The following is a 12007-nucleotide window of genomic DNA, read 5'->3' as shown; positions in this document are numbered from 1 at the left end:
CTTAACATCTCAGGTAAGGTCAGAATCCAAAAAGGTGCGGTTTGACAACAATACATTTGTCTCTGCTTGTGGCTGGATTTCTCTTCCTGTATACTTGAATGGACCGTTCCGCGTTCTCTGATTGGTCGAATCGTCCATAATTGGCAACGCTGTGGATTTACACCCGTATTCGTTTCTTTAATATTGTGCTTTTGTAGGTTAATGATAATTTTCATTTCGCTGCTATTTCGTATCGAATGAAATGACAGAAATGAAACGGCACTTAATAAATCGATCAGGGCTTTCATTGACTTATAGGCAAAGTTATTGTTTGGTGAGTTCAACCCCACCTCTGTTCTGAAATTCCTTGCCGCGTCGGGGTGTGTTTGTATGAAAGCCCAGCCCCGCAGTCCGCCTACTCTACTCCCCCGCCTGCCACCGTCTCTCTCTCTCGGTCCGCCTGCAGCATTCGACATCCCAGCGAGGATTTTTCACTACAGAGATGGCTGCGAAAGTGTGTAGAACAGTGCTCCTCTTGACCAGGAGCAGCGGCGCTGTGGTCACCGGGCTCCCAGCACTTGCTATCTCATCACAGCGGCACCACCAGCATATAAGATCGGTAAGTCGTCGGACCTGGGTGCGGAGAGATGTGGGACAAGGCAGGGCTGTGACGGTGGGCTGCTCTGACTGTAGCTTGATGACGGGTCTTGCTAAGGAAGTAACGCTAACTAGCGTCATTAATAGTTTTCTTCGGTGTCTTCCTTGATATTGGTTGGAGTTAAGCTCTGTTTTAAGGTTTGCTGTAATAGTAGTTGTCGAAGTATTTTTGCTACAACTGTTAAAAACCCGGGGTCAGTCAATCACCTTGTGGCCGCAGGCGCTTTTGACAGTAGCAATGCAGTTTTTAGGTACTGGTAAACTCTGCCGACCACTGGCCCACCGTCTATGGCAATGTACATTTATGTAAAATGTCCCAAGCTCTGTGTGTCTATTTTCTCTGTATACGTCTTAACTATATAAACGGGTTGTATCTAGCTAGATCCGTTGTGTGTGTTTTGTTGCGTGAGATCATCTTGAACGCAACAGTGGGCTCAAGCCTCTCAACTTCAATGTTGACGAAGTGCGAACAGCTGTACATTAGTATGGGCACCGTTCCCGGTTTGATACCGACGGACATGGACTACACCTCGGTTTTTTTTATCGTTCACTAGTGACGTGGTTTACCCAATGCTCGCCATTATACAGATTTTCCGACAGACTTTGGCCCAAGGTGTTGTTTACCTTGTCAATTGATGAGCGCGAATGCTCCTTCGCCCCATCTCCGCGCCTGTATCGTGTATGTTAACGGTATAGACGCGGTGTGTGTGCGCCTCTGCAGTAGTGGGCTAGCGGGGTGACAGTGCGGCAGAATGGAACTCCTCGGCTTGGCATGTGGTGAGCGGTGGAGCCGTGCGCCTCCATATAAGCGCGAGAGGAACTACAGGCAGTGAAGAATAAAATAAATAAAACACTGTCACACACACACAACACAACGCATGCAGGCACGCACACACATTTCAAATACTTTATTTAAATCCACATGAATGTGATTTGTAATGTCTGCACACACACAGGTCGCACTGGGCTGCTTCCTTACTAGCAGAAAGACAATTGTGTTTACTAGGTCTTGTCCGTACTTCACTATGGTGCAGTAATTACATCAAAGCCAGTCCACAGTGTCTGTGTGTGTAATGTTTCTGAGTGCACACGCGTGTGTTGGTAGGTCTGGGAGTTGCCAGGGACCTCACGATACGATATTATCACTATAAGGTGCCGATTAATATGTATTGTAATTTCTCTCAATTCTATTTGTATTGCGATTCGATCTTGAGGTTTAATGTTCCAAACCTATTGCTTACTGTATGTCTGCTGCAGAGAGGGAGCACGTGCACGTTTTGTTCTGGTCAGTCGTGGGAATAAAAGTGGTGAAAACGTGTTGGATCACTATTTAAAAAGAAGATGGAGAACAAGGATGAATTATACTGGAGGTTTGGTGCAGGTACAGACGACTAGCGCTAGCTAACACTACCTAGCACAAGCTAACACTACCTAGCACAAAACAAATATATATATATATATTTTTACAAATCAATACTTGGGTGATGTAATGATCAATTCCCTGTGTGTGTGTGTGTGTGTGTGTGTAACAACCAGATGAGGAAGAGAAGAAAGAGGGAGACAGAGAATTACAGTGGAATGAGGAAGTGAAGTCATCCTGAGTCCAGGATTTCTCAGTGGAGAGTTGAGGGAAATCCAGGAGCTTGATTGTTGCTGTGTGGTTTAGAATTCTCCGCTGTGCCTGAGGAGGAGGGAGGGAGGAGAGGCGAAGGGAGGGGAGGAGAGGAGAGGCGGAGGGAGGGGAGGAGAGGAGAGGCGGAGGGAGGGGAGGGGAGGAGAGGAGAGGGGAGGAGAGGCGGAGGGAGGGGAGGAGAGGAGAGGCGGAGGGAGGGGAGGAGAGGGGAGGCGAGGGGGAGGCGGAGGGAGGGGAGGAGAGGCGAGGGGAGGAGAGGAGAGGCGGAGGGAGGGGAGGAGAGGAGAGGCGGAGGGAGGGGAGGAGAGGAGAGGAGAGGCGAAGGGGAGGGAGGCGAAGGGGAGGGGAGGCGGAGGGAAGGGAGGAGAGGCGAGGGGAGGAGAGGAGAGGCGAAGGAAGGAGAGGGGAGGAGGGGAGGTGGAGAGGCGGAGGGAGGAGAGGAGAGGCGTGGAGAGGGGAGGTGAGGAGAGCGGAGAGGGGAGGCGAAGGGAGGGGAGGCGAAGGGAGGGGAGGCGGAGGGAGGGGAGGAGAGGCGAGGGGAGGAGAGGAGAGGCGAAGGAAGGAGAGGGGAGGAGGGGAGGTGGAGAGGCGGAGGGAGGAGAGGAGAGGCGTGGAGAGGGGAGGTGAGGAGAGCGGAGAGGGGAGGTGAGGAGAGGGGAGGTGGGAGGCAGAGGGAGGACAGGAACTAAAGCTTAGATGTGTGGATGATATAGGCTAGCTTAGGCCAGGGGTAGACCTTATACAGGATTTCTATATTAACTCAAACTGCTGTATGCGCTTCTATCTCTCACACACACACACACACACACACACACACACACACACACACACACACACACACACACACACACACACGCTCATTGGAGATCAGAAAATGTAAAATGAGGGCAACAGGCCATCTCTCTCTACCTACGCCATGGCCTCACATCTAAGGTCAGGTTACTGCTGGCTGGACCCTTCATCTAAGGTCAGGTTACTCCGAGCTGGTCCCTTCATCTAAGGTCAGGTTACTCCTGGCTGGTCCCTTCATCTAAGGTCAGGTTACTCCTGGCTGGTCCCTTCATCTAAGGTCAGGTTACTCCTGGCTGGTCCCTTCATCTAAGGTCAGGTTACTGCTGGCTGGTCCCTTCATCTAAGGTCAGGTTACTGCTGGCTGGTCCCTTCATCTAAGGTCAGGTTACTCCGAGCTGGTCCCTTCATCTAAGGTCAGGTTACTCCGAGCTAGTCCCTTCATCTAAGGTCAGGTTACTCCGAGCTGGTCCCTTCATCTAAGGTCAGGTTACTCCTGGCTGGTCCCTTCATCTAAGGTCAGGTTACTCCTGGCTGGTCCCTTCATCTAAGGTCAGGTTACTCCGGGCTGGTCCCTTCATCTAAGGTCAGGTTACTCCGGGCTGGTCCCTTCATCTAAGGTCAGGTTACTCCTAGCTGATCCCTTCATCTAAGGTCAGGTTACTCCTGGCTGGTCCCTTCATCTAAGGTCAGGTTACTGCTGGCTGGTCCCTTCATCTGAGGTCAGGTTACTCCGAGCTGGTCCCTTCATCTAAGGTCAGGTTACTCCTGGCTGGTCTCCTCTCACTACTACCCTTCAGCTCTCTGTCCCTACTGTGAACTATTGCACTAGAAACCCCCCCCCCTCTAAAACTAGTGCGCCTATGGGTCCTGGTCCACAATAGTGCACTATATAGCTTCATTTGGGACATGTATATGGTAATGTCACATAGCTGTTTTTTGAAAACTATTTTTACTTTGACATCAGTCAGCTTCATGGGGATGTTTACCTGTCATGATGTCTGTCTGGGCCATCGACGTGTGTCTGCCACAGCACAGACCTAGCTAGTGTAACGCTGTCTGTGTCATGATGTCTGTCTGGGCCATCGATGTGTGTCTGCCACAGCACAGACCTAGCTAGTGTAACGCTGTCTGTGTCATGATGTCTGTCTGGGCCATCGATGTGTGTCTGCCACAGCACAGACCTAGCTAGTGTAACGCTGTCTCTGTGTGTGTGTGTGTGTGGCCCTAGCTAGCATAAAGCTATGTGTGTAGCATAAGGCTGTATGTGTGTGTAGGCCTAACATAAAGCCGTGTGTGTGTGTGTGTGTGTGTGTGTGTGGCCCTAGCTAGCATAAAGCTATGTGTGTAGGCCTAACATAAAGCCGTGTGTGTGTGGCCCTAGCTAGCATAAAGCTATGTGTGTAGGCCTAACATAAAGCCGTGTGTGTGTGCCCTAGCATTATTCTGTCAGTGTGTGACGGCTGTGTGCCCTGTCAGGGCTGTGACGGCTGTGTGCCCTGTCAGGGCTGTGACGGCTGTGTGCCCTGTCAGGGCTGTGACGGCTGTGTGCCCTGTCAGGGCTGTGACGGCTGTGTGCCCTGTCAGGGCTGTGACGGCTGTGTGCCCTGTCAGGGCTGTGACGGCTGTGTGCCCTGTCAGGGCTGTGACGGCTGTGTGCCCTGTCAGGGCTGTGACGGCTGTGTGCCCTGTCAGGGCTGTGATAGCGAGGCTGCTGTTAGTGTTTTTAATTCTCCTCTCTGCATGACGGGAACTCCAACCATCAGATACTCTTGGGGCTGTAAACCTCATGTTGCCATGGAGTTAAGCACTACTGTGACTAGCTAAGTGACTTAAGATTCAATGTTGTCATGTCTTTTTTTTTTTTAAACGACCGCAGACCAGGTTTCCATTGTGAGACCATACATTTAAAACTACTTCTAAGCCAACGTGATGTTTATTTTATTTACTTTTTTATTGTATTTAACCTTTTTTTTATTGAACTGGGCAAGTCAGTTTCAGAACAAATTGTTATTTACAACGACAGTCCTAGGAACAGTGGGGTTAACTGCCTTGTCGGTTTTTGTCAATAAAGCATTTTTGTTGTTGTTGTTGTTGTTGCAGCAAACTTCCCTTGTCTTTCCAATTGTTGCTGAATGTCTCGGAGCATTCCGAGCACATCTACTACTGCATTAGGTCACAGCTCGTTCTTGAGACTCTTTGGGATGTTCAGATGTAGAATATGCAAGGAAGTATATTGTATATGGTCGTGCTCTTCTTGTTTCATATTTCCATTTCTCCTGTGGTTTTGTTCTACCTTGTGTTATTTTTTTTGAGTGCTATATTGATATTGATTACTGCATTGTTGAGTTTGGAGCTTGCAAGACAGGCATTTCACTGTACTTGTGCAGGTGGCATTAAAACTTGAAACTTAACCCATGACATTTACCAGAGTCGCTCCCTTCCTCAAAGAAACCTAACCAGACAGGCTTCAAGACAGGTCACTCAACTGAGACTGCTCTTCTGTGTGTCACAGAGGCTCTCTGCTCTGTCCTCATCCTCCTACAGCAATCTGCTGTCTTTGACACTGATTCTCCTTTTCACCCTCTCAGGGCTGGGAGTTTCAGGCTCAGCGCACTCTGCATCCCGCCTGGCAGGCCACACCTACCAGGTGGCGTGGAGCTGTGTCTGCACCACGTACCCTCGCTACTGGTGTCCCCCAGGGCTCGGTTCTTGGCCTTCTTCTCTCTATACACCAAGTCCCTCGGTTCCGTCATATCCTCACGTGATCTCTCCTATCATTGCTATGCGGTTGACACTACACTACTACTTGACACTACACTACTACTTGACACTACACGACTACTTGACACTACACGACTACTTGACACTACACGACTACTTGACACTACACGACTACTTGACACTACACGACTACTTGACACTACACGACTACTTGACACTACACTACTACTTGACACTACACTACTACTTGACACTACACTACTACTTGACACTACACGCTCACCGCCTCAAGCTCGATCTCGACAAGACTGAGCGTGTCATCCTCCTGTGGAAGGCCTGCCCGCTCCAAGACCTCTCCATCATGGTTGACAACTCCATGGTGTCCCTCTCCCAGAATGCAGAGAACCTTGGTGTGACCCTGGACAACACCCTGTCATTCTATGCAAACAGCAAAGCAGTGACGCACTCCTGCAGGTTCATGCTCTACAACAGGTTTCCCCAACTGACTGCCCGCAGGCAAATGTTTTCTTTCACCTCCATGTTTTCTGAGCAAGAAAATAAATCGATGTACAGTACCAGTCAACATTTTGGACACACCTACTCATTCCAGGGTTTTAATACATTTTTACTATTGTCTACTTTGTTGAATAATAGTGAAGACATTTAAAACTATGAAATAACATTCATGGAATCATGTAGTAACCAAAACAATGGTTAAACAAATCAAAATATATTTTAGATTCTTCATAGTAGCCACCATTTGCCTTGATGACAGCTTTGCACACTCTTGGCATTCTCTCCACCAGCTTCACCTGGAATGCTTTTCCAACAGTCTTTAAGGAGTTCCCACATATGCTGAGCACTTGCTGGCTGCTTTTCCTTCACTGTGCGGTCCAGCTCATCCCAAACCATCTCAATCACATTTAAATGTTCCTTACAGAATCAATGTATACGCATGGTAGTAATTGGAAAAAGAACCGGACTCCTTTTTTGTTTTTCCACTTGTTTTTGAGAAACTTGCCCAAAATATTACTTCCTTTATTGTGTAGTATGGGTCCCCTGGAAAAACATCAACAAAGGCTCCAAAAACTTTCTTTTTTTTCACCGCCAGCTCCTGATATCAGGGCATAAAAACTATCATCTGTGTCCTGAGTTAGCCAAGTGTGCATGTTTGCCCAGCTATATCCTGGCCTGAACTCGGTTTCCATGGCTATACTACCTGGATAGCGATACTCCGTCCATTCTACAGGTAACTCTCAAAATAAAGGAAACACTTGCGTAAAGGAAGGATGCAAAGTAGATTGAAAGCATGGGGTGCTTGTAGAATCTATGCCAAGGCGCATTGAAGCTGTTTTGGCAGCTCCTCGTGGCCCAACACCCTATTAAGACACTTTGTTGGTGTTTCCGTTATTTTGACGGTTACTTGTAGCAGCAGGCGTTTTACAGATAATGGAACAGCTGGATAGAGGATCTCGAGACGCACAAAATGGAATATAACGTCTGGATCTCAATTTTTTTTTTTTAGATTTGGTTAAAAAAAAAAAAAAAAAACTTCTCCTTTTAACCTGGGCTTCCTCCCTATTGACTCAGCTGTCTATATAAAAGAGCTCCTTAGAGCTCAGGACTAACGTGTGGCAGGGGAGTAGACTACAGACATGGATTTATCAGCCTTCTTTAACATCCATGGGACTGTTTTTATGCACAATGGTTGCATACAAAATGGTAACCTATTCCCGTAGGGCTTTGTTCAAAAGTAGATCACCATCCAGTCCATTCTAACGCGCGGCAGGGGAGTCGTGTCGGAGCCGTTTTAAATAAACAGCCCCTCAAGACTGATAAATCTCTGTCTAAAAGTGGGGTTCTCTGCGGGACGAGTCAGAAAGGCAAATGATTGAATCTTGCCATAAACCATCTGGGCCCCTCTCTTTATGTCACATCAAAGCACGTCAGCCCAAAAATGGCAGAGAACATCGAGTGGAAGAAAAATGTAAATGTTGGATTGAATGTGAGGATGCTTCTAATGATTTGAAAACATGTCACTTTTTCCTAATTTCCTTATTGAAATCAAACGGGACCAGTACACTATTCGTGGTAAGACCTAGTTATCCGGGTCCTCTGGGGACCTTGAGGGAGTGGGTCGACCGGGGCAGAGGTCAGGCTCCCCTTCCTGGAAAATAATCCAATCAGGATTGAGTTAATTTAATTTACGTTTACCTCTTTGATTCTGAAGCTAAAATGATCCGGATTAGTGCCGGATAAGAGACTGAGACTGGCGGTCGATAGGGTCGGGGGAAAAGAGACTGAGCTAGCCAATCAGCGGTCTAGTCGTGTTCATATTTTTTATCACCAGCATACGGCCACACCATTCTGTTGTTTTTGGGGGGAAGGAAAACTATTTCACTCATAGTGTAAGTAATTATAGGTCATATAAACTGAGTGACTCAAACATTTCTAACAAAATCAATGGAGGTGGGTGTGTATGTCACATCTGAGCGTCATTTAGCTAGCTCTAGTGAATGATCGTCCTGTTTTTAGAGCCAGTTGATTGGCAGGTCGCTCCAGAGCCCTCTACTCTCCCATGGTTACTGTTGCCGTGACAGTGACTGATGTGGTAGCGTTGCTTTGCGTTTCAATGATGGATGAGTTTTCAGGGGTCAGGCCTCGATTGGCTGTGTGTTCATGGTCTTCTCATTCATATGCCTGCGTATGTAAACAGTCTGGGTGGCCATTTGATTAATTGTTAAGCAGTCATATGGCTTGGGGTTAGAAGCTGTTTAGAAGGCTTTTGGACCTAGACTTGGCGCCCCGGTACCGCTTGCCGTGCGGTAGCAGAGAGAACAGTCTATGACTAGGGTGGCTGGAGTCTTTGACAATTTTCAGGGCCTTCCTCTGACACCGCCTGGTGTAGAGGTCCTGGATGGCAGGAAGCTCGGCTCCAGTGATGTACTGGGCCTTCCTCTGACACCGCCTGGTGTAGAGGTCCTGGATGGCAGGAAGCTCGGCTCCAGTGATGTACTGGGCCTTCCTCTGACACCGCCTGGTGTAGAGGTCCTGGATGGCAGGAAGCTCGGCTCCAGTGATGTACTGGGCCTTCCTCTGACACCGCCTGGTGTAGAGGTCCTGGATGGCAGGAAGCATGGCTCCAGTGATGTACTGGGACCTACACACTACCCTCTGACACCGCCTGGTGTAGAGGTCCTGGATGGCAGGAAGCTTGGCTCCAGTGATGTACTGGGACCTACACACTACCCTCTGTAGCTCCTTGTGGTCGGATGCCGAGCATAAGGGCTGTTCCTTTAAACCAATAGAATCTACTGTCCTGGGGGCTGTTCCTTTAAACCAATAGAATCTATTGTCCTGCGGGCTGTTCCTTTAAACCAATAGTATCGACTGTCCTGGGGGCTGTTCCTTTAAACCAATAGAATCGACTGTCCTGGGGGCTGTTCCTTTAAACCAATAGTATCTACTGTCCTGGGGGCTGTTCCTTTAAACCAATAGAATCGACTGTCCTGGGGGCTGTTCCTTTAAACCAATAGAATCGACTGTCCTGGGGGCTGTTCCTTTAAACCAATAGAATCGACTGTCCTGGGGGCTGTTCCTTTAAACCAATAGAATCGACTGTCCTGGGGGCTGTTCTTTTTAAACCAATAGTATCGACTGTCCTGCGGGCTGTTCTTTTTAAACCAATAGTTTCGACAGTGAGCCGTCTTGCATCGTACTTTGCTCTCCCACAGATACAGTATCTGCACATGTGCATGGGTTCGCTTCACGCTCCTACAACGTGGTAGACACAGGACCAAAACAGAGGAGAAGTTAAGCCTTGTACTCCAAACGCTCTTAGTTGTAAATTGACCTGAATGCTGTTTACTTTGTCCATCTACTTCATATCGCTGACTACACCTTTTTAAAATGTCAATAGATCCAGTCTGGTGGTTTATAGACACTGTAGATCCAGTCTGGTGGTTTATAGACACACTATAGATCCAGTCTGGTGGTTTATAGACACACTATAGATCCAGTCTGGTGGTTTATAGACACACTATAGATCCAGTCTGGTGGTTTATAGACACACTATAGATCCAGTCTGGTGGTTTATAGACACACTGTATATCCAGTCTGATGGTTTATATAGACACTGTAGATCCAGTCTGATGGTTTATAGACACACTGTAAATCCAGGCTGATGGTTTATAGACACACTGTAGATCCAGTCTGATGGTTTATAGACACACTGTAGATCCAGTCTGATGGTTTATAGACACACTGTAGATCCAGTCTGATGGTTTATAGACACACTGTAGGTCCAGTCTGATGGTTTATATAGACACACTGTAGGTCCAGTCTGATGGTTTATAGACACACTGTAGATCCAGTCTGGTGGTTTATAGACACACTGTAGATCCAGTCTGGTGGTTTATAGACACACTGTAGATCCAGTCTGGTGGTTTATAGACACACTGTAGATCCAGTCTGGTGGTTTATAGACACACTGTAGATCCAGTCTGATGGTTTATAGACACACTGTAGATCCAGTCTGATGGTTTATAGACACACTGTAGATCCAGTCTGATGGTTTATAGACACACTGTAGATCCAGTCTGATGGTTTATAGACACACTGTAGATCCAGTCTGATGGTTTATATAGACACTGTAGATCCAGTCTGATGGTTTATATAGACACTGTAGATCCAGTCTGATGGTTTATAGACACACTGTAGATCCAGTCTGATGGTTTATATAGACACACTGTAGATCCAGTCTGATGGTTTATATAGACACACTGTAGATCCAGTCTGATGGTTTATATAGACACACTAGATCCAGTCTGATGGTTTATATAGACACACTGTAGATCCAGTCTGATGGTTTATATAGACACACTGTAGATCCAGTCTGATGGTTTATATAGACACACTGTAGATCCAGTCTGGTGGTTTATAGACACACTGTAGATCCAGTCTGATGGTGTATATAGACACTGTAGATCAAGTCTGATGGTTTATAGACACACTGTAGATCCAGTCTGATGGTTTATAGACACACTGTAGATCCAGTCTGATGGTTTATAGACACACTGTAGATCCAGTCTGATGGTTTATAGACACACTGTAGATCCAGTCTGATGGTTTATAGACACACTGTAGATCCAGTCTGATGGTTTATATAGACACTGTAGATCCAGTCTGATGGTTTATATAGACACTGTAGATCCAGTCTGATGGTTTATATAGACACTGTAGATCCAGTCTGATGGTTTATATAGACACTGTAGATCCAGTCTGATGGTTTATATAGACACACTGTAGATCCAGTCTGATGGTTTATAGACACACTGTAGATCCAGTCTGATGGTTTATATAGACACTGTAGATCCAGTCTGATGGTTTATATAGACACTGTAGATCCAGTCTGATGGTTTATATAGACACTGTAGATCCAGTCTGATGGTTTATATAGACACACTGTAGATCCAGTCTGATGGTTTATAGACACACTGTAGATCCAGTCTGATGGTTTAAGGCTGTATTTCAGCAGGCGAGGTGAATTTTCAAAACAATTTTAAAGCTGTAGGATATGAGGTCATTCCACATGATATGAATCGTGTCGTTGTGGTATTGTTACAGGAGATGACAGATTTGACTTCCAGCTGTGGTTCATATTTCCATATTTACCTATAGTGCCTACAGTTCAGCCCAACGTTGCGTGGTTCTTTTTTATAAATAGCCTAGGCAACACAGGAAAACGGAGTCAGTGTTTGTATGCCCTAAGGTGGACTTGCCATTTGCCATGGATGCTGCTGTGGAAAAATACACACCCAATGTCTCCAGACAAGGTCATTGAGTGGTTGAGAAGTCACTAGGCCTGACAGCAGAACATGGCAGCAGAACATTTTTACTACATCTGACAGCAGAACATGGCGGCAGAACATTTTTACTACATCTGACAGCAGAACATGGCAGCAGAACATTTTTACTACATCTGACAGCAGAACATGGCAGCAGAACATTTCTTCAAGTGCATTTGCACTGGTGTGTTGCATTGCCTACTAGTGCAAATTGGAAAGTGTTTTTGTCTTGGATACTGTTGTACTGAAGAATTGAGGACATGTTGCTATCGGTTACGGCTGCTACGCTACAGTACGTTGTGTTGGTGAAACATGAGACCCTACAGGGGCATGTAGGTATTACTGGACTATGTCCCACACGGCTCACTATTATCTCACT

At 46.8% G+C, this 12007-nt stretch overlaps 1 protein-coding gene across 1 annotated transcript in view; it reads left to right on the top strand.

The window, feature by feature from the left end:
• Nucleotides 1-234: 234 nt before the first annotated feature.
• mcu (mitochondrial calcium uniporter) overlaps nucleotides 235-12007 on the top strand; it is a 172449-nt gene continuing 160676 nt past the window's right edge. The window contains exon 1 of the mRNA XM_065007821.1: nucleotides 235-598. Within this exon, the coding sequence (XP_064863893.1) occupies nucleotides 482-598 (117 nt within the window). The 5' untranslated portion in view covers nucleotides 235-481. The remainder of the gene's footprint in view (nucleotides 599-12007) is intronic.

This window comes from Oncorhynchus nerka, linkage group LG23, assembly GCF_034236695.1.
Source record: "Oncorhynchus nerka isolate Pitt River linkage group LG23, Oner_Uvic_2.0, whole genome shotgun sequence".
Taxonomy (NCBI): domain Eukaryota; kingdom Metazoa; phylum Chordata; class Actinopteri; order Salmoniformes; family Salmonidae; genus Oncorhynchus; species Oncorhynchus nerka.
The sequence above is the reverse complement of the archived record's forward strand: the minus strand, read 5'-3'. Positions and strand labels throughout refer to the sequence as shown.